Source organism: Gymnoscopelus microlampas, assembly GCF_963454915.1.
Source record: "Gymnoscopelus microlampas genome assembly, chromosome: 5".
Taxonomy (NCBI): domain Eukaryota; kingdom Metazoa; phylum Chordata; class Actinopteri; order Myctophiformes; family Myctophidae; genus Gymnoscopelus; species Gymnoscopelus microlampas.
Window position 1 is genome coordinate 10,077,142 of NC_139942.1, and position 22,960 is coordinate 10,100,101.

Genomic DNA, 22,960 nt, shown 5'->3' on the forward strand with positions numbered 1-22,960 from the left:
CGTGTAAAGTAAATCGACCCGAGTCTAACAGGGAATCCTTTTTATCCCTTAGAACCCCGTCACTGATTGGCCCACCGGAGTCAGGTGGTTACCGGAGCGTCCAATCACAGCGTTCGACGTTGGAACGTGGTCATCTCTCTGCTGGATGAGGAAACATACGGAGTGAGCCGCCGAACGGAACAGAACGTGTTATTATCTCTGTGAAAAACAGGGTACAGTTTAAATTACGTCATAAACCTCACTGTGACGTTTATGCCCGTTTAAAGCGACGGTTCCGTTGACGTCATGCTTTGCTGGCGACGCCGTCGTGACGTGTGATGAACAACAAGCCGCTAGCCGAGCTGAGCTAGCCGCCCCGCTGCTAACGGCTAGCAGAAAGTAACGAAGTAACGTCACCGGTGAGAGACTGACTGTGTGTGTGTGTGTGTGTGTGTGTGTGTGTGTGTGTGTGTGTGTGTGTGTGTGTGTGTGTGTGTGTGTTTGTGTGCGCGTGCGCGGTGTCGCTCTGTGTGTATGTGTTTTGAATGTGTGTGTGCGCGCGCAGTCTATCATTCTGTCTGTCAATATGTACACGTTGTGTCTGCCTGCCATTGTGTGTGTGTGTGTGTGTGTGTGTGTGTGTGTGTGTGTGTGTGTGTGTGTGTGTGTGTGTGTGTGTGTGTGTGTGTGTGTTTTGTGTCTGTCAGACTCATTCTTTGTCTGTCTGTCTAAGTGTCTATGTGTCCGTGTCTGTCTTCATGTACATGTATGTGTGTCTGTCACTCTGTCTGTCTGTCATTATATAACTGTGTGTGTGTCTTGCCTGTCTGCCATTATTTATGTCTGTCTGTGTATGTGTCAGTCTGTCTGTTTGTATATTATATAACTGTGTGTCTTGTCTGTCTGTCTGTCATTATTTATGTCTGTATGTGTCAGTCTGTCTGTTTGTATGTCATTATATAACTGTGTGTGTGTGTCTTGTCTGTCTGTCTGTCATTATTTATATCTGTCTGTGTATGTGTCAGTCTGTCTGTCTGTCTGTTTGTATGTCATTATATAACACTGTGTGTGTGTCTTGTCTGTCTGTCTGTCATTATTTATGTCTGTATGTGTCAGTCAGTCTGTCTGTCTGTCTGTCTGTCTGTATGTCATTCTCTCTGTCTGTCTGTCCTCTGTACATTGTGGACACACACACACACACACACACACACACACACACACACACACACACACACACACACACACACACACCCTCTTAACGGTTCGATTCCTTAACGGTTCCCTTTAACCGACTACTAGCACAGGGGGTTTCAAATGGACCCTGACAGACCAGTAAGAGTCATTTGGTTCCATTTTGTACACTCTCAGAGTTACAGATCCTTAAGGGTCCATTTGGTTCCTTACTATCCACCATTTAGCTGGGGACCCCCTCGGAACTCCCTCAAGGACTCCTGGGGGTCCCCGGACCCCACTTTGAGAACCAAGGGTATAGCAGACGTGAAGTCCACAAACCATCTCTGACAGTTTGCAGTTTACGGTTCCAATTCTGGTTCCTCATCATTCCTCAATGTTGGCCTCCACTTCCTCCGGTATTGTCCACACTGTCCGTAACCCTGTAACCATATATCATCACGGTGTCTGTAATAACATGACGTCACTGCTGGCCTGTATACGTAAACACACCCCACACACCAACCACAACAGACCTGTTATATGTGTGTGTGTCCTATATAAACAGCATGTGCTCTTTGAAGGAAGGTTACGTCCAAACACAACTGCTGTAGTGTGTATATAGCAGTGGTTCTCAAACGTTTTCATGTTAAGGACCCCCAAATCATATGTGTTTGGCCACGGACCCCCATTCGCAATTATTGGAGAAAAAAAATCACAATTGTCACAAAATGTTGTTTTCAAACTGGGGCCTAATGCACATCAAACTGGGCGTCCTAGAAATGAAAAACGTTTGACACTCGGCAGAGGCTGTGTGCCATTGTGGACATTCTGCACCAGTACTTGAGGTTAACTGCGGAGCAGCACTTCTAACTCGTTTAGTGACAATGTTCTGCTTCTGTCCACTCCAAACTAATCAAAGCTATTATTAGCCTGTAACTGTCATACTGCATAGTCAGTGGTACAGTATACTGTATGCAGGGTTTTTACAGCAATGTTGATGCTTGTCACTCCCTGTCTCTCTCCCCGTTTCTTGTCTCCTCCATTGTATCCAAATAAAGGCAGAAATGAGAGAGAAAAAAAAACTTCGCTGTTCCGTGCACATGGTAATGGTCAATGTCTGTGTGCAAATGCAGAGCAATTGCTCCAGCCACTGAGGAGAACCGGGCAGAAGAGTTTTTGAGCTCACCGCACGCACAGAGCTTTGTAGAATTTTAGGAGGATGTATCCATATTTTGGCCATGTCATAGGCAAACAAATACACATTGTGTAAATAGCAGATGCTATTAGTGAGCTTGTAAATCTGCTATGTTAGTTATATTTGCACGACACCGTTGTGTGACAAAGTATAAAATCACGCTTTAAAGAATCGATAGTTACAGCCCTTAACTTAATGGACTGTAAAGTAATGACTCTAAGATACAGTCATGCCGAGTAGTGGGTTTCCCGAGGACAATAATACCCAAACCACATGCTCTCAGCTCCAGAGATGTGTCCATTCTCAGAGTTACACAGACCTGTAAGGGGTCCATTTGGTTCCATTTGTACACTCTCAGAGTTACAGACCTGTAAGGGTCCATTTGGTTCCATTGTCCACTCTCAGAGTTACAGACCTGTAAGGGTCCATTTGGTTCCATTTGTCCACTCAGAGTTACAGACCTGTAAGGGTCCATATGGTTCCATTGTCCACTCTCAGAGTTACAGACCAAAGGGTCCATATGGTTCCATTGTCCACTCTCAGAGTTACAGACCTGTAAGGGTCCATTTGGTTCCATTTGCCCACACTCAGTTACAGACTTGTAAGGGTCCATTTGGTTCATATCAGTTATTTAGCTGATATGAACCCATCTTGAGAACCACTGATCTACTTAACTAGCTACAGTATGAGACTGACCCCCCCAAACATAAACACTACATTTTTTCTATGGATTACACACCCCATGGAGACTTGAATTCATGGAGAGAGTTTAGTTTTTATCGCATTCCTAAGCCAATAATTTGATGACCAGAGCCGCCGCTGAAAGTGTGAACTTTGAGTCCCCTACCGGAGACATTAGCATCTTTCCGCCGGTCATCATATATAGAGTACAGAAGTCCTGACGTCACTCGTTCATCCCCAGGTTCGTAAAGTAATTTCGCTATGGAGAATAACATTGGGTCATCATAGAATCGTCGCATATAAGAATTGTGGTCCAAAAATAAACAAACTGTCTCTGCGATATTGTCAGGGAGGAGGTTCTGTATCGTTTATGATAGTCAGTCACTTATATTTGATACAGTCTGTTTCTGGCGAAAATGTAACTAATTCGGCGGAAGTAACATTAGCGTTTTCTCACCGTCAGTTGATGCTTCATATCCATAAGAGTAAAACCGCCGGGGTCATTTCATTTGTTTATTTTTGGAACACAGTTCTTATTTGACGCGATATTAAATACGTCTATGGGGATTCAGAATGGGGGTGGAAAACCGTATCCAGGTAGACAAACCAAGGATGTGTAAATTACGTCAGACTTCGGTGCTCTATTATCTCCATGAATTCAAGGCTTCATCGGATGTGTAATTGATAGAAAATAAGTCATTTTTTGGGTGAACTATCCACTAAGCCTTATTCAAAAAGAAAAAAATAGCAGCTCTATACACGTTTGTAGATCTGCTATTTTTGGTGCGTGACATTGGCGTGCAACTAAGTACAACTCAGGCTTTAGGTTTTAAAATGACAAAAAAGTAAAAAATGGAATTTATAACATTGCCGTACTGAAATGTTGATGTCCTCGCAAGTATAGTAATACATGTGTGTGTGTGTGTTAAGGTGTGTGAGTTGTGCATGCGTCAGTGAGTTACATTAAACCTGTGTGTGTGTGTGTGTGTGTGTGTGTGCCTGTTTGTGTGTGTTGAGGTGTGTGAGTTGTGCATGGGTCAGTGAGTGTGTGTGTGTGTGTGTGTGTGTTTGTTGCGTTGCAGTCATGAGCGGCGGGGAGCCAGACGCGTTGGCGGTGGTCAACCAGCTTCGGGACCTGGCCGCGGACCCCATGAACCGGCGGGCCATCGTCCAGGACCAGGGCTGTCTGCCGGGCCTCATCCTGTTCCTTGACCACCCCAACCCCCAGGTGGTCTACTCCGCCCTGCTGGTAAGAGCTTGCTCCACAGCCGGTAGACCCCCCAGGGGTCCGTTTATACTTTGGCTACTGAAAAATAGCTGATCCACAAGCTCCTAGCGCGGCACCGCGCTAGGAGCTTGTAGATCTGCTATTTTTGAAAAATCTTGAAAATATGTGCAAACCTTTGAATATACATTCATTTTTTAAAAACATATGTAACTCTAATATTTGCTTCTTGGGGTCCCTGGAACAAAATGTTTTGAGATGGGGGTCCGCGGCCAAATACATGCAATTTTGGGGGTCCTTGACATGAAAAGGTTTGACAACCACTGGACTTAAACACATACCTACCTACAGCCTTTTCCCACTGATGAACTAAATAAAAACTAAGCTATTATGACCAAAACTAGTGACTGAATATACTGACTACTACAAATAAAAGCTAGACTAAAATTTTATGGAGGGACTAGCGGAGGAGGGTGAAGTCATTCAATGCTTGGCTGCACGTGCGCTTGTCGCTCCGGCACATAACTAAGTATAAATCAGGCATTACCACGCTTCAATGCCAACGTAAGTCTTTGTCGACTAAATCAACTGTAGATTTATTTGACTTAAATATTATAATATCTAGTCAACTAAAACTTGACTAAAAGTAAAACATTCCAGGAATTTTATTTATAAGACTATGACTAAAACTAAATCAGAATTTTCTGCCAAAATGATCACTGCTAGACCCATACTCCCAACTTGGTCTGCTCTGCCCTGCTGGTAAGACCTGTCGGACCGTACTGTATGTCAGTCTAGTACTGTACCTCATACTGTAGCAGTAGTTATCAAACTGACTGTTTTCATGTCAAGGACCCTCAAATTGATATGTGTTTGTTCGCGTACCCCCATCTGGAAATATGTTGTGCCAGGGACCACCATAAGAGATTTGTTTTCAAAGTTTTCCAAAAAGTTACAGCTCCCAACCTGTCGCTGTGGGTTGTGAGCTGTAACTTTTTGAACCGAGCTTGTAGATCGGGCTTGTAAATCGGCTATTTTTAAATAGTTGTGAAGAGCTAGTCGTGACGCTAGACCAATATATTCAATATATTGGTCTAGCTTCACGGCCAGCTCTTGGTTTGCCCGCTATATTGGCCATAATGACCACACAGTATCGGCAATTATTCAGCCAATGTGTCCAGATTTTTAACCGCTTTCAACCTGGCATTCCTATTTTGCGCAGGTCGTTATAGCCATTTTGGAGAAAAACTTTGATCAAATACTAGTTTTTAAAAGTTAATAAAAATAGATTGTTTTCCACTTTTTGACAAAATATCTGTCAACATATACGTAATTGGTGGTCGGACCCAAAAGTATGGCATCGGTCATGCTCTAATGTGTTGGACTATACTGTACCTTGTCAGTAGTCCTGTGTTAAAGGTTTTGTAAGTAACATTGTGTTGTTTAAATAAGTGTTAAATACAGTAGTAGTCTATATTGTTATAGTAATCATTGTTATAGAGTGTTTGTTCAGTAACATCGGTCTCCCCGTCTCTCCAGCTCTTTTATAAACAGAACATAATGTTTCAGGTCAAATGTTTGGAGGTGTCACGCTTCGTAATCAACGGGTTGTGTTGAGTTGTGTGTCAGTGAAATGTGATCGTTTCAGGCGGTGCGTTACCTGGCAGAATGCAGAGCCAACCGGGAGAAAATGAAAGGAGAGCTGGGAATGATGCTGAGTCTGCAGAATGTCATGCAGAAGTGAGTGACCTATCTGTGTGTCTCTGTCTTTCTCGGTCTCTCACACTATCTCATCTCTCTTATCTCACTCATTCATATATCTAATCTCTCTTCTCTCTCTCTCTCTCTCTCTCTCTCTCTCTATGGAAGGTTCTGGTTTGCCTTTGTAGCCTAAAACATTGGTTCTCAAAGTTTCAAACATTGGTTCTCAAAGGTCCGGGGACCCCCAGGGGTCCTTGAGGGGGTTCCAGGGGGTCCCCCGATAAATAATGGATAGTTAGGAACCAAATGGATCCTTATGAGGTTGTAACTCTGAGAGTGTACAAATGGACCCAAATGGACCCTTATGTGGTTGTAACTCTGAGAGTGTACAAATGGAACCAAATTCAACACTAATAGTGTGTGTGTATGTGTGTGTGTGTGTGTGTGTGTGTGTGTGTGTGTGTGTGTGTGTGTGTGTGTGTGTGTGTGCGAGCAGGAGCATCACTCCAGGAGAGACCAAGTTGTTGTCGTCGGAGATCTACCAGCTGCTTCAGTCGGCCAACAGCGCTGACGGTGACCCGCCCGAGGAAGCGCCCAGCCGACGCAAGGCTCAGTTCTTCCTGGGTTCCACCAACAAAAGGGCCAAAACCGTGGTCTTTCACATAGACGGCCTGGACGACTCTGTGAGTTACTGAAGAGTTCGCTACATTCAATTTACAAAGTGTTATTAAGGCATTTATCAGACACTCTTATCCAGAGTGTCAATTCTGAGATAAAATTACGCAGATTAAAGGCCAATTTATGCTTGGAGTGTAGACCGACCTGGTAAATGATGAACCTATCATCTGTCTAAAGAACTAAACTGCTATCTAAATAACATTCTGTACAGTTGAAATGATAGGATACCAGGTGAACAATAAACCTAGCATCTGTCTAAACAACCGTGTGTTTACATAGTAGCGCTCTGGTGCCGTTCACAGTCTGAACCGTGATTTCAGTATATATTTTTTTCTTCGTTTTTCTCCGCACGGGCGGGGCTAGAGCAGCTCTGGGAGTACCCATTGTGATCTTGAGAAGGAAGGGCCAGATAGATCACCGGAAACAAAAACATGGCTTCCATCCGCTTCCTGTCTATTTCCTTCTTTAAAACGCCTATATCTCCGAATCCGTTTCCGGTGGTGAAAACCGGTCATGCGTGATGCGCGATCTCCCCCCGTTGTAACTCGCGACTGAAATGTTATGGTTCCAGGCTGTAGCCAGGGTCATCACTCTACATGAATGGATGCTTTTTTTACGTGGACTTGCTTGTCGCGGAGTCTAAAGCTTTAAACAGCAAAGCGCAGTCAATGGGGAGAATGCTGGCACCCAACATAAGTTGTTATGAAAAAATGCTGTCACCCGATTAAGAAACAAGAAAACAAGTGACCAAGACATATCTGCATAGTAAACGAGTATCAAGAAGGGATACAAGGAGATTGAAGTGCTAGGTGGTGAGGTGGAGTCTGAGGAGATCTCAGTGTAAAATTGAGAGTGAGTAGTTTTGGAGCCAGGAGGGAGAAGGGTCTAGGACGTGTGAAGCGTTGTCCATGGTGTTTTAGGGAAGGGAGAAAAGTCTTGGATGTGTGGAGCGTTGTCAATGGTGTTTTAGGGAAGGGAGAAGAGTCTAGGACTTAGACCCTTCCCTAAAACACTGCGGACAACGCTGTGTTTTGTACTGGGTGCAGGCATATGATGGGAGCCAATGAGCGGAACGGAAAAGTAGGGAAACGTGAAGGAGGTTGAAGATCAAGCGTGATTTCGGGCTTCGAGTTCCTTTTTTATTATGGTCTGTTGGGTCCGGGTCGGCTCAGATTCTATTACCTCGAGTCACGGGTGTGTTCATCAGCATGTGTAATACCCCAGTGGATCCGAAAAGACCCGTACTCAGCGCTGATCAGGAGAGAAATGCATGACGTGCAGTGTAACTCGCGTGATGATTTGGCTGATCTAGGATCAGATGACTGCAGTGCAAAGTAAGCACTGCGGGAAAAAGTCGAGCAGTGAGTTTGGAGAGTGCATCAGTAGGCAGCAGGCTCTTAGGAATGAAACCACACTGATGATTTGCCAATATGCTCATACATTTTTTAATATGATTTGGGGGTTTTATGCCTTTAATGCAGGGATAGGCGGCCCGCGGGCCATTTGCGGCCCGCGAGAGGCAACTGTGCGGCCCGCGACGACTCCTGGCATAAAACTTTTTATTTTTTTATTTAAAAAAATAATAATAATCAAATTCACACACACTTACAAATTGTGCGTAAAAATTATAACAGACCCCCCTAAAAAGCACTACACAAGAACCCCAGGCCTAAAATAACTGTCAAATTAGCTAGATTAGAGGAAAAATATTCGCCCAAAACCCGCCCAAAACCACACTTCTTTTTTTTCGCACGCGCGCTTTGCGCGCGTGCCGAATTTCGAGCGCCCGCGCGCTTCGCGCTGTCAAGCTGGCATTGCAGCCCAGGCCTTTTTATATGATTTTAATGGTAAATCTACTGTAATGTTACTTTATTTAATAGCCTAATAATAATTACAATAATAAAACATATTTCAATAACTAGGTTTTAGCCATGATGTTTGAATGAAGGCTTTTCCCCTCCTATTATTCTTGAGTGCCCGGATCCTTCCTCTATTGTTTGCATATTTCAATAACTATTGGCCGAGTAATATTTATTTAGTGGCCAATTAAGATTTTAGCCGGCCAGTGGCTGGCATATACCGGCTAAGGGAAACCTTATATGCAGTAGGTTCGTAAGAATTCACAATGTGTCCTAATGAACACCTTTCTACCTTCATTCTTTAAGGAAAAAAAAACAAACATCTATTGGTCTGTTTCTACAAAATGATCCAAAATAGCCTATCAAGTTCATGTTCACCCATTCAATCCGCGAACGCATCTGTCTGTGTCATTTTAAGATTTCTTTGGCTATTCAAAAATAGCAGATATACAAGCTTGTAGCGCGGCACCGAGTGCCTCGCTACAAGCTTGTAGATCTGCTATTTTTTTTTAAATCTTGAACATTTGTGCGAATATTTGAATATACATTTTTTAAAGGGAACATTTGTAACTCAAATCTTTGCTTCATGGGGGTCCCTGGAACTAAATATTTTGGGATGGGGGGTCCGCTGGAAAATACATATCATTTTGGTGGTCCTTGACATGAAAAATTTTGAGCACCGCTGATATTATAGCAACATACATTTTTCAGAAAACTGTATCGTATGTAGAATCCCCAGAAGCAAAGATTGGAGTTACAAATGATTGCTTTAAAAATAAGTATATTCAAGGATTTGCACAAATTTCCACGATTTTTCAAAAATAGCAGATCTATCTGCTATTTTTGAATAGCCAAAGAAATTAAAAATGACACTGATTCTTTCCCGGTCTAAATGGGCTAAATACAGGGTCGGATAGAAACCAAACCAAGGATGTCCACGGAGACTGAGAGAGAGACGGAACTATTACTTTAGTGATTTAATTGGGGCTTAAACAGAAGCCATACAATGTCTGATAAAGCTTTTTTGCCCCACAGCCCCCACGACCCACCTACCCCTGCTAACTGCAATGTAACTGGGATTTGTTATTAAAACACACATGGTGTGACCCCCAGTCACCACTTGGTGTCACCAAAGCACCACACATAAAGTATGACTGTCAATGTGCCTACTTCGCTGTTGTCAATTTCTCTCACTGGGTCGAAACTTTAATGAGGATGAACATAGGATGTGTTCCATAGATAATGAACGATCAATGAAAATATATCGAAACCGATATTAAGAACCCAATAATCGAGAAGCACATTTATTTGGTTCCTTTTTTATCTCTTATATATCAACAAATCGACACATAAAAATATAATAGTTATTTTTATAATCAACCAACTCGATTTGTTTGATTACTTAACCCTGTATTTTTATTTAACCTTTATTTCACCAGAGAAATCACATTGAGACTAGTGTCTCTTTTACAAGTGTGCCCTGGCCAAGAGAAGAGGCAAAATAAAATGTTACACAGCTCTGCCAGTAACGACAATACAGGACATAACAAAACAAAGACAAACATGACATCCGTAATACCAAAGACATACTACCAATAGCACCAATACAGACTATTTAAAATACTAATAACAACAATACATCATAAAACTAATAAACTAATATAAGACTAAGATCACAGCAATTGCTACTTGTCAAAGCAGGAGCACTGGTTGGAGAATGTGCCCATGGCAATCCTCTTAAAAGACACTAGAGGGATCAATGAAGCCAATTTTAATCTGGTCTGTAGATCATTCCATGACCAAGGCCCAAAAAACGCAAGGTTTTTTTTCCCTGCCTCAGATTTAATAGTGGGTACGACATAGCGCATCCAGGCATTCGATCTGAGGTTAAGCGAATTTTGGACAAGATTGAATTTTGAACAAATGTACGAGGGGGAATTTCCAAGAATGGCTTTATATATAAAAGTGTACCAATGTAGCAACCTGCGAGATGCTAAGGAGGACCACCCTACTAGGGAATACAGAATACAATGATGTGTCCTATAGGTGGAGCTGGTAATGAACCTCAACGCAGCATGATAAAGGGGATCAAGTCTACCCAATATTGAGGGACAGGCGAATCGATACACAATGTCGCCATAGTCGAGTTGCGACATAAACAGGCCAGTGACCAGCCTTTTCCTTGAAGCAAAAGAAAAGCAGGACTTCATTCTATAAAAGAAGCTTACTGTGAATTTTAACTTCTTAATCAACGCTTCAATGTGATGATTGAAGTTTAACTTGTTATCCAACCAAATTCCCAGATATTTGTAAAGCACCACCCATTCGATGGTTACTCCTTCCAAGGTGGTGATATTTGGGGGGATAATGTCAGCTCTATTTGGAGTAAATAGCATGGCCTTGGTTTTTTGGCCGTTTAATAGCAATTTGCTATTTACCAATTCATGCTGCAATGAGACAAAATCTGAGGCCAAGTTTGAAACTGCTACATCAAAAGAAGGAGCACAAGAGTACAGAATTGTGTCATCGGCATACATATGATACTTACAATGCTTAGATTGGCTACAAATATGATTGACATACAAGAGAAAAAGCAATGGACCAAGAATGGAACCTTGGGGGACTCCTTTCTCAAGGGTGATGGAATCAGAAATGGTATCACCAAATTTGACACACTGTGTGCGGCCAACTAAATAGTTTTTGAACCAACCAAGCACATTTTGGCAAAAACCAGCTTTAGAAAGGACCTTGAGCAGTACATGAGGATCCACGGTATCGAAGGCCTTACTCAAATCAATGAATAAGGCCGCACAAAAAGATTTCTTACCCAGGGCTGCCCTGATGTCGTCGATAACATTAAGGCATGCCGTTACAGTGCTATGTTTTGCTCTAAAACCTGACTGCATGGGGTTCAAAATAGAGTATGAATCAAGAAAAACCTTTACCTGATTTGATACTTGGCCCTCTAAGATCTTTGCCAAGGTGGAAAGGTTAGAAATGGGCCTGTAATTGTTTACATCACAAGGATCGCCAGCCTTGAGAAGAGGGGAAACATTTGCTTGTTTCCACTCTTCAGGTAGACTTTGAGTGGCTAAGGAGATATTGAACATATCAGTGACAGGTTGAGCAATGATAGCCGATGATAATTTTAGGAAAAAAGGGTCAAGGCCGTCTGGGCCTGCAGATTTTTTAGGGTCTAAGGTAGACAGGGCGTGTAGAACATCCGATACCAGGATGGGAGAAAAGTCAAAAACAGAAACAGAAACAACAGATGAGTCAACTTTATAATCATGGGCGTCTTGATGAGGAGCATTGGCAATTTGCTCATCAAAAATGTGTCCCGCCCTTTTAAAATGCGAATTGAAAGCATTTGACATGATTTTTTTATCAGAAATAAAGGACTCGCCCACCCGAATCTTAGGCGGGGGGCCTGCTGCTCCTTTCTGTTGCAGGGATTTGACTACTCTCCAGAAGGTACAATGATTGCTAGAGGTATCAGTAGTGAGAGATAAATAATGTTCCGATCTTAACTTCCTGGTGAGGACCGTACATTTATTTCTCAAGACACGAAACAGAAGCCAATCATGACTTGAATTAGACTTTCTTGCAAGTGACCATTGTCTATTTCTTTCATGAATCAGATCAGCCAGGTCCCTAGAGAACCAGGGATTTGCACGGTTCTTAATTCTGATTTTTTTGAGAGGTGCATGTTTATTCATCAGGTAGAGAAACTGTTCGTGAAAGAACCGAAAGGCCTCATCCATTGATGGAATTAAGGACATGCGAAACCAATCAACTGCAGCCAAATCATGAAGAAAGGCTTGTTCAGAGAAGTGTTTAAAGCAGCGCCTGATGACAGTCATATAAGTTATACTTTGAAATACAATGGTGGTGTGCAAAAATAGTGAAAATAGATACGTAGAGTACGTAGATATAATATCTACGTACAAGCTCACAACGTGTTGCATCATGGCGCGTAGTTAGCTTGTAGATCTGCCATTTTCATTATTTGTTTAAATAATTGTTCATTAAAGGAATGAACAAAGGATTTTTTTTCCCCGTTGCATTCCTGGCCAATTATCCAATATTGGGATAGTTTGCTGCAGTGGCAGCCCAAGACAAAACTTGGTCTCTGAAAGAAAAAATATATCAACTCTCGTGTAAATCAAAGAGAATGTTTTAAACATGGCTTTGCTCTTGTTAACTCATTGAGTGCCAGGATTGCCAGAATTATTTCAGAATTGATTCTGAAAAGTGCCAGAGTTTTTTTCACAGAAAACGAAAAGTGCTTAGGAAGCGAGATACAGCCTTTTTCAGTTCTAAGTTAAACAAGGAGTGGATGGAGCTGCACATCTTCAGATGATGATATCTTGGGTTCTGAACATGTTTTTCAAAAAAATAAATAATAATAATATATATTTTTTTTTTTTCAAAAACACGTCAAACACGTTAATGGCACCCAGCGCCATAGCGCTAAAAACACGTGAAACACGTTAATGGCACTCAGTGAGTTAAGATTGGTCTCCTATTAATTTCAATTAGTCAAATATTGGATTATTGGCTCAGAAATATGCCCAAAAAAAAATCCATATATTCCATTATTATTATGTATTTTGGTGAAGTATTCCTTTAATTGTAATCAAGGCAAAGTTTGAAATAATGGTGATATTGATTTTAAGTGATATCGCCCAGCCCTAGAATGACGTCTTCTTCATAGATGATGAACATTTAATGATGTGTTCTTCAGAGTTGTAGGATACTGTGTGGTGAGGAAGCTTTATTGAAGATAATGAACATGATGATGGTTCTTGGTTCCTCAGAGTCGAAGGACACTGTGTGAAGAAGCCTTGCTGAAGATCAAAGGAGTCATCAGCTTCACCTTCCAGATGGCTGTGAAGAGATGCATCGTACGGATAAGATCTGACCTCAAAGCTGAGGTGAGGACACCTCTGTCTGTCTGTGTCTGTGTCTGTCTGTTTGTAATGGTGGTGCAACAGTTAAATTAACTCATCTTTTTTTTTATTTTATTAACCACTTAAACGCTATCGTCTCAATTCTGGGCATGTCATAATAGGCAAACATTGGGTGAAAATAGCAAATCTAGGCGTTGTGAGCTTGTAGATCAGCCATCTTCTGTAAATGTTCGCCCAGAATGCAACGGTTCAAGTGAGACAATACTGCATAGTTACACCTCTACTCAGTAACATTTTCCACACTCATACACCGCTGGTAGCTGACCAGTACAACCAACCACAGTCTAATACTGTTGTACTGGGAGCTGGCCAGTACAACCACAGTCTAATACTGTTGTACTGGGAGCTGACCAGTACAACCACAGTCTAATACTGTTGTACTGGGAGCTGACCAGTACAACCAGTGAGCAGCTCTACTGTAATTTGTTTTACTTGGTTACTTTTTGTTGTGAAACTAAATGTGTGATGCGTGCCTGTGTGTGTGTGTGTGTGTGTGTGTGTGTGTCTGTGTGTGTGTGCGTGCGCATGCATGTGTGCAGACCCTGGCGGCAGCCATCGCGTCCACCGAAGTGATGAAGGCTCAGCAGGTGACAAAGGGGGAGAATGGAGAAGAGGTCAGTGTTTACATTATGCACAAAAACTATGTAGCTATTGAAAATCACTGAGTGAGTGCACATGGCAGACCCCTGTCACTGACCGCCACAGCAACGATCACAATATAGAGCTAACAGTACGTAACTTATTTTAACTGAATTAATAAGTTACTATTAATAATCGTAATGTTCAATGATTCAGATATGCAGAGTTTTATTTACGCGCTGTAACATTCACACGTCCTACATAAACAAAGGGCCAGGTTTGCCTTACTAGCTTTCCTCTGACAACAACCTCCTAAGAAGTCCAAAAGCAAATGGTTCTCCCTTCATCCTTGGTTCCCGAGTCATAAAAAAAACACCTCTCCTCTTGTCTGCCAGCTGTGACCGAGCTCCTCTACTCCTCACATTCATTCCAACCCTATCTTTACTGATAACACAGCCCAAGCTCTGTCTCAGGGTTCTCACAGGCTTTTAGCAAAACAAAAAGGTCCTGGTTGCGTTCCCAGAGGACTGTGAGGGTGTGTCAGTAATAAATAACCCATTAAAACTGAGTCATTTTAGATTTCAACTTCATTTGACTATTCAAAAATCTTGAAAGTGTGTGCACATCTTTGAATACATATACATTTTTAAAGCTGGGGCGGCCATAGCTGAATGGTTAGTGAGCCCGCCTAGGGAGCCAGAGTCCCTGGTTGCCCCAGGTTCGATTCCAGGCCAGGTCAGCATATGTGTCGATGAAATGAAATTTGTCCCTGAGCAAGACTCTTAACCCCTAATTGCTCACAGGTTCTCATTGGAAACAAGACCGCAAGGACTTTCATGAACGACCTGTTAAAAGGAATTATCCTTTAGCGAAAATGTTTAACTTTGAACAGAAATCTTTGCTTCTGGGGGGGCCCCTGGAACAAAATATTTTGAGATGGGGGTCCGCGGCCAAATGCATATAATTTTGGGTGGTCCCTGAGATGAAAAAGTTTGAGGACCACTCATACGTTTTTTTAGAAAACGGTTAGGATTTAGAAGACATTTTTAGAATCGGGTCTTCAGGTCTTAACCCTTTAAGACCTGAGGCGATTCTTTAAAATGTCCTAACAGTTTTTTGAAAAAAAAATCAAAACATTTTTTTTTTCACGATTTTTCAAAAATAGCAGATCTACAAGCTCATAGCGCGGCACTCGGTGCCGCGCTATGAGCTTGTATATCTGCTATTTTTGAATAGCCAAAGAAATCTAATGTGACACAGATGCGTTCCAGGTCTAAATGGTTAATGTGAATTATTATTATTATTACTATCAGGTCCTGTTGGCGTTCGAGGACGACGAGGGCGAGCCAGTGGAGCGGAACGTGGATCTCCCAGACTACCTCCCTGAGGAGGAGAGCCCCTCCCAGGACCCCGACAAGGCCGTGACGCGCATCACCTCCGGAACGGACGGAGCCGGGTGGCTGGGCACCGCCGCCAACTTTCTGTCCCGCTCCTTCTACTGGTGACCGACCCACTGACCCACTGGCAGACAGACAGACAGACAGACAGACGAATGGATTGACCCTCCTGGGCTAACTGTACCCTTTCTTTACCGTACCGATAACCACTTCCTCCGTGTCAACGTTCACACACCAAAGCTGCCAGCTGCCCTCACTATTTACTGGTTCTCAACATCTGGTCTGGGGGAAAAATGGACACTTACGGGTCTGTAACTCTTCAGAGTGTACAGACCAGGGGTCCGCTTGGTTCCGTCTGTACTCTCTAAGTTAAATTAACCCTTTAAGACCTGAGGCGATTCTTAAAAATGTCTAAATCCTAACAGTTTAAAAAAAAAAAGCAAACTCTTTTTTTCACGATTTTTCAAAAATATTTTTGAATAGCCAAAGAAATCTAAAGTGACACAGATGCGTTCTAGGTCTTAATGGGTTAACACTGATGAGGATTTCACATTGAAGATTGATTTCCCAAAGATAAAAAAAAAAGAGTTACAGACCTATATGGGTCCATTTGGACTCCCTGGTTGGCCCCGAACCTGGCGTTGAGAAACGGTGAACTGGAGGGCCCTCACCACCACCACAGATCAACTGGGGGGCCCCCTCATTACCACCACGGATCAACTGGGGAGCCCTTAACACCACCACGGATCAACTGGAGGGCCCCACAAAAGTGTTACGAGACTTTCAACAAAGTGTGTCGTCGTGTAGCCCAGTGGTTCTCAAACCTTTTATATGTCAAGGACGCCATCTGTAAAGGTCCATTTGGAACCCCCGCAAGGGTCCCTGGACCCCACTTTGAGAACCACTGGTGTAGCCTACACACGCGCGCAACACATGATGTCAAGCATGCAGGAGGTCAGCGCGTTCCTGTACGGACACACCAGACGCTACAAGACCCAGAGAGCGGGTCGGAGCGTTTCTGTTTGGCCTCAGTGGGATCATGGTTCCTTTTAAAAGGCTCCTATCTTAAAGTCATACTGCGTAACCTTTTCAATTAAACAAGTTATTTTTGTTATAATCATTCACTGGTATATTTTTCACAATAACCATTCCATGTAAATGTTTTTTTTTGTACGCTTGTGCCAAAAGGCACCGGAAATGTATTATTTTTGACGTCGTCGTCACGTACCAAAACATGCTCGGCGGAGCCTGCAGCGTTTGTTTTGGAACTGCATTCTGGGAATCGCAGCTCTAACAAGACCAATAGATAGACGCTGTAATGACAACAGAGATGTCGCCAAAACCACTACAAAATTGAACGTTACTCAGTATGACTTTAATTGTAACCCAATGTCTTACTGTTGGGGAAGCGTTGGCATTAGAACTAACACTCCTCTGTTATATCTACAACTCCCATCAGGGAGTTGAGAACCCAAAAACGTTTGCATGATCAAATGTCACCACGTTTAGAAAACCTCTGTGAGGAGGATACAAGTGTGACCCTCCTCTTCATACTTTTCCAATATGTTCTTTTCACACAATTTGAGAAACCAATTGTGTTTGGTGTGTTCAGGATATGCAGCAGACGCCGTGTTTGTTCAGTTAGCTGTGCCTTTCATTTAACTGGCCCTGTCCAGAAACAAGTTCAAGTTGACCCTGGTTCGTGTCTGGGTATCAGGTAGGATTGGGACCAGGGTACCAGTTGGGTTTTGGACCAGGGTGCCATGTTGATTTAGGACCAGGGTACCATGTAGGGTTGCGACCAGGGTACCAAGTTGGTTTAAGACCAGGGTACCAGGTTGGTTTAGGACCAGGGTACTAGTTACATTTGGGACCAGGGTACCGGGTCGTATTTGGGACCAGTCATCCAGTGACATATCTACAGACAGACAGACAGATGCGTTAACACGGTGCCATGGTGTATTTATTTCCGTTTTTATTAGATCACACACATATTACACAACCCATTACTCCCAACATGTCTGCCCTTGAGCAGTGAAGCCTTACTAGCTCCAGCAGGTATCGTGGAGCCTTGTTTCTGGACGAGGTCGTTGTTTACAACCCTGCATGAATGCCTTCAATGTTTTTAACCTCGTCTGCAACAGTTAATCAAACTAATCGATTGAATTGATTATAAATACAAAAAAAGGTTTTAATCATATAATTGATTGAGGAGCAGAATGGACTGAAGTCCGATAGGGCTGCAACAGTTAACCTCTTTCCACCTCATTGGACAAAAATGTAAAAAGAAGTATAAAATATGGCGTAAGTGGATAATCAGACTAATCGCTTTAGTCGATTATAAAGACCTATTAGATAATGTTTTGCGTTGATTTGTTGATATACAAAAATAAACATACTGAATAAAAATGTGCTTCTGGATTATTTGATTAATTACTTAAGTAATTGACAGAATCACAAATCACTGTCAAGAAAAACAACTGGTTGCAGCTCTACTGTGATAATGAACTAAATCGATTAATCGTCAAAATTCATTGGTCTACTCTATGTTATTGTTCGTCTATACAGGAGAAGGTGGTGAATTCCAACACACTGCTTCACGATGGAGAGTGATTGTTACATGTCTCAGTTGGTCAGTTGAGCTTCAGGCGGTACTACTTACCTATGTGATGATGATGTATAAATGAAGCTACCCACTGAAGTACAGTTCCGTTGTTAAAAGAGAGAGATTGTGGTTCTCTCATTGTCACACACCACGTGTCAACATGGCACTGATTATGTGTGTAAAGATGATCTTTGTCTTTGTGTTTATGTACCTCTACTGTGCCCATAGCCCCGCCGCCTCATCGTACTGTCCAATCCACTGCAGCCTGAGTAGCTGTAAGTCATGCCAGGAGGATGTCACCATGGATACCACAATTGTTGGTTCTAGAATCTTGATTTTTTTTTACATTTCCTGTCCAGTTATAAACATAACCGTAGGTTATCAAATGACAAGTATTTATAAAGAACAAAAACAACACTATTGACTATTGATATGTTAGGTAACTTGTTTTCTCAGCTTTATTCTACTCAGGTGAAGTTTAAATTGAATAAATTGATTTAATATCAACCCCTCAATCATTGTTTCATCAATTCTGGGTGAAATTGTATTTGGTTTGATAACCGGTGAAGAAGATGAGTGTACTTTATCACCACTCGATGGGGCCGTTGTACATTTTGTTGTTGAAGCCAAAAGAAACATGACAGAATAAAACCAACTGTGTCTGATCAACTTCCCTTGTGTTTGAACTCACTGAAATAATTCTGATGCCACTGGAACAGAGTTGTACAACAGTGGTCTGAAGAGGTGGTGGAGTGAAAGTGACAGATTGGGGCTTGTTCTTCCTAGTGCGTATTGCATGAACCAAACCCCCAAAATTAGGACATACGCCTACCTACCCGGGGTTGAACAAAACATGACGTTTTTTTTCATATCTTTAAGATGTCCCCTTCATGAAATGGATTGTCACCCTTCCCCTCTGCATTTCTCTAAAAACTGAAAGTGACTGGAGTCTGTTTCATTTATCTCCAAAAGCCCTTGAATAAAATGGAAGGTAAGATTAATGATTACTGTGATTGTGGTAAGCTCACATTTCATTTCATATCACACACCATACAGTAAGAACTCCGGTACCATTCACCAGCAAAACAAAAACATATCAGGCTTTACTAGCATTGGAAAATCATGGATACATTTTGCAATTTCATCCATTGCTTAAAGTACAGAATTGATTTGAAGACAGCCTGGAGCAATTGAAGATCCATCTTCAATAATAACCACTCATTTATTCAAACGTGAACATCTCTTTATGCTCGAATGCAATTACAATTCAGAATTTAGATATCACATAATGCAGTGAATGTGTATACATAATGTATGTGGGAATGGAGTGTATTCCCAGTAATATACATACATAAAGTGACAGTGTAACAGCCTGTACAACAACAAGGTGACTCTTGAGGCTTAAATCTAGTAGATTTATTTGATAGATAATAATGATAATAATGTACAGATAATAATGTAATGAAAAGATATGAAAATGAGAGTAATGGATTGAAATGAGAATAAACAAAGTTATAAAAGAAAACGGACTGCGTCCGGTTGCCTCAGAAGGCAATGGGAGTCTGACACTGAACCCAGTGTTGGTGAAAACTAAATACAGAGTTCCAGGAGGATGGAAGGTTAACCCCAAGAATACAAATGCAATCAGACGGTCCAGTATTTTGGCTAAGCAGTTCTCCTTTCCAAGTAAACACTTTGCAGATGGCTCCATATATCTTCCTTGTTTACGTGTTAGGCCATTCAGACATAATCATAACAATAATTATAATAATTTAGAATCCAGTCAAACAAAATTAAAGTAGTACTCAAATGAGATGAATAACAAGTGAATAATCAATAATAATAAATCAATTAATAAACAGGAATATAAATCATATTTCCGTTACAGTGATTCTCCTGTCTAGATTGGTCATATGGTGCAAATGTTTCCTATTCAATATCCACATTGATTTCCATAAAAGTCTGATTAGACAGTCTGCATCATAAATTATTCTAAACTATCAAATCCCTTTAATCAGTCAGTATGAAACTCTTTCTCTCACTGTCCCTGCATTCCACCTCTGACTCACTCTCAAGCTAGATTTGTTAAAAGTAGTGGAGTAATAATCAATTTATTGAGCAGTATTATTTACTATCTACTGAAGATTATTGGCACAATAAAATTAGAAATGGCTCTGGTAGCTTTATTCTTTCCTAGTAAATAGGCCTACCAGTCCATTTCTATCGGTCAGATGTGAATTAATTACATCAATAAACGGAGGAAACTTCTTATTATAATAATATTTGGGTTTATTCCAGAGAAGAGAGAAGAGTCTTGACTTGCTCCGTTTCCTGGGCAACCAGTGTTAAGGTGACATTTATGCATGGTCCGTGAGGCAAGGAGATTAACCTGCTATCTAATATTGTTGACATACTAAAACAAGCCCATCAGACAAAAACAAAGTTGCAGGCACTGCCTGAGGAACCCAGGAAGTTCAACCAAACTGACACACAATAGGCAGGCTGGCTAGCAAATATGAACAAGCACATACAAATAAAATATATCTTTATCAGATTGATAAATACATATTTATAGATCTATCAGGCTCCAACAAAGCTCAACTAAGCTACTTGTCATGGAGTGATCAGTAATTGGACTGGAATAGTGACATACACATTATAACACTAACAGCTACTGTATCATACAGCTCATGTACACACACACACACACACACACACACACACACACACACACACACACACACACACACACACACACACACACACACACACACACACACACACACACACACACACACACACACACACACACACACACACACACAATTAAATTTTTTTCAATTCAAAGGGCTTTATTGGCATGAGAAAACATACGTTTACATTGCCAAAGCAAAAAGCACAATACAACAATACAGCAAAACAAAAAATGTACATTTGAATGTCAGAATCTTCAATAGATCAATTTCTATGTACCAAGATCACTGGGTGCAGGTATAGTGCAGGAATATACACAATGATTAGTCTTTAGGGTGGTTGTGTTCCGTTCGATATCCTTCTCCTATCACAGCAGCTCACAGCAGCTCACAGCAGCACACACACACACACACACGTGAAACACACCCGCATGCACTAGTGTTGATTTCGTCGACTAAAACGATGACGAAAAGTGTTCGTCAACTACCTTTTTTCACAGACGAAAACGAAATAAAAACGAAATAAAAACTAAGCTATGATGACTAAAACTAAGACTAAATATATTGACAATTTCGTCAACGAATAACAACTGGACTAAAATGTTAGTGAGGGACGAGTGGAGAAGAGATCCAGTAGAACTAAAAGACAAGTCATTTTATGTTTGGTTGCACTCTGCGGCACCATCAAGGCACCGCCAAAATACATTTGTAGATTTAGTCGACTATAATCTTACGATATTTAGTCGACTAAAACTAGACAAAAACTAAAACATTCAGATGACTAAAATATGACTAAAACTAAATGGAATTTTATTCAAAAGACTATGACTAAAACTAAATCAAAGTTTGCTGTCAAAATCAACACACACACGCGTGCACACACACACACACACACACACACACACACACACACACACACACACACACACACACACACACACACACACACACACACACACACACACACACACACACAGGAGAGGGAGGAGGACACATTCCTGGTTGAACTGATAAGCAGGGTGAGGACTGAGGAGAGAGAGATAATAAATATAACTCGTGTTTGAACCAATAAATATTACAGTGATACGCGTCAGTCGTGTCCTGTCAGTCATGTCAGGTCGCGTATGTCAATGATTTTTGGTCGCCGTGCTGTGCTGGGTGCAACTGACTGTTGGTTGCCAGTAATTATCTTGCAACGGTTGCTATGAACCACAAGAATATGTACATCCTCTGTTTGGCACACAAGTTAGTTTTGCAGTGCTCAGGGGGTTTCCACTGATCGAGGTCAGTGGGTTCACAGTCATTGGGTTCATACTTTTACATATTTCCACACCAACAGGAATCATATTGTAACTAGGGATGCACGATATTGACATTTTGGCCGATTAGCGATTATTTGCATCATTGCAATGCAAGCTTCCAGTAGGGTTTTAGCTACAACTGTTATACAGTAACTGTGATTCTTGGTGCAGATGCAGTCTTCTTGACAGAGCATTGTTATTACCTGATTTATTAGGCCCACTTATGCACAAAATGTAGTATTTTTTACTTAAACATTTTCAAACGTATTGATCCTTTTGAAACCTTTCCCAGAAAACACTGATTGAATCTGCACGCACACTCCCTAAAGGCCAAGGAAAAACCTCTGCCCTGCCTTTTATAGCGCCACCAGGGGGCCGATTTGTGCAAAATTATTTTATTTATATTACTCCTACACATCACACAAATAAAAAAAAAAGTTTGCTTGGGAATGGCTTGTTTTGAACAAAATGCCTCAAATCATAAACGCAGTGTCCGATTCTCATGAAACTTTGCACGCACATTCCCACTAGGCCGAGGAAGAAACGCCAACCTTTTCACATTGTCCTGTTATAGCGCCACCAGGAGGCCGATTTTTTCAAAACACATTTTTATATTACTCCTGCAAATTTTGTCCAAACATCATGCCAATCGGTACACATTATCTTTATAGTCAAGTGATCAAGACGGATCTGTCCAATTTTCCATCCTGGCGAATTCCGAACATTGCTGGCCCACAATAACTGACCTGTCGGAGACCTCCTCCGAGGAGCACTTTTTCTACTTCTCTCTCTCTCCCTCCTATCTCTCTGCCGCCCTCTCTCTCTCATGTGCTAGGGTTGAAGTGGTCATGTGATAACCAAGTAAAAGATTAAAAGTATATATATATATATATATATATATATATATATATATATATATAT

At 41.6% G+C, this 22,960-nt stretch overlaps 1 protein-coding gene across 3 annotated transcripts; it reads left to right on the forward strand.

Annotated features, from left to right (window-relative positions):
• Window positions 1–134: 134 nt before the first annotated feature.
• Window positions 135–17,861, forward strand: LOC311044766 (armadillo repeat-containing protein 1-like). 3 transcript variants are annotated; one of them, XM_084056541.1, is made up of 7 exons: window positions 135–412; window positions 4,074–4,277; window positions 5,902–5,993; window positions 6,451–6,637; window positions 13,312–13,428; window positions 14,004–14,078; window positions 15,357–17,861. In XM_084056541.1, exons 2-7 carry the CDS (start codon window positions 4,113–4,115, stop codon window positions 15,546–15,548), a joined length of 828 nt encoding a protein of 275 aa, XP_083912667.1. In that variant the 5' UTR covers window positions 135–412; window positions 4,074–4,112; the 3' UTR covers window positions 15,549–17,861. The 3 variants fall into 3 exon arrangements, with proteins under 3 accessions (XP_083912667.1, XP_083912666.1, XP_083912668.1); XM_084056540.1 differs by having other exon boundaries at window positions 135–398; window positions 4,046–4,277; XM_084056542.1 differs by having other exon boundaries at window positions 135–391.
• The last annotated feature ends 5,099 nt before the right edge of the window (window positions 17,862–22,960 follow it).

Excerpts from the sequence above, each read along its gene's own strand:
- LOC311044766 (XM_084056541.1), top strand. The coding sequence starts at position 4,113 with ATGAGCGGCGGGGAGCCAGACGCGTTGGCGGTGGTCAACCAGCTTCGG. Across the intron at positions 6,638-13,311 it reads TAGACGGCCTGGACGACTCT|AGTCGAAGGACACTGTGTGA; the intron begins GTGAGTTACTGA and ends TTGGTTCCTCAG. Across the intron at positions 13,429-14,003 it reads GATCTGACCTCAAAGCTGAG|ACCCTGGCGGCAGCCATCGC; the intron begins GTGAGGACACCT and ends GCATGTGTGCAG.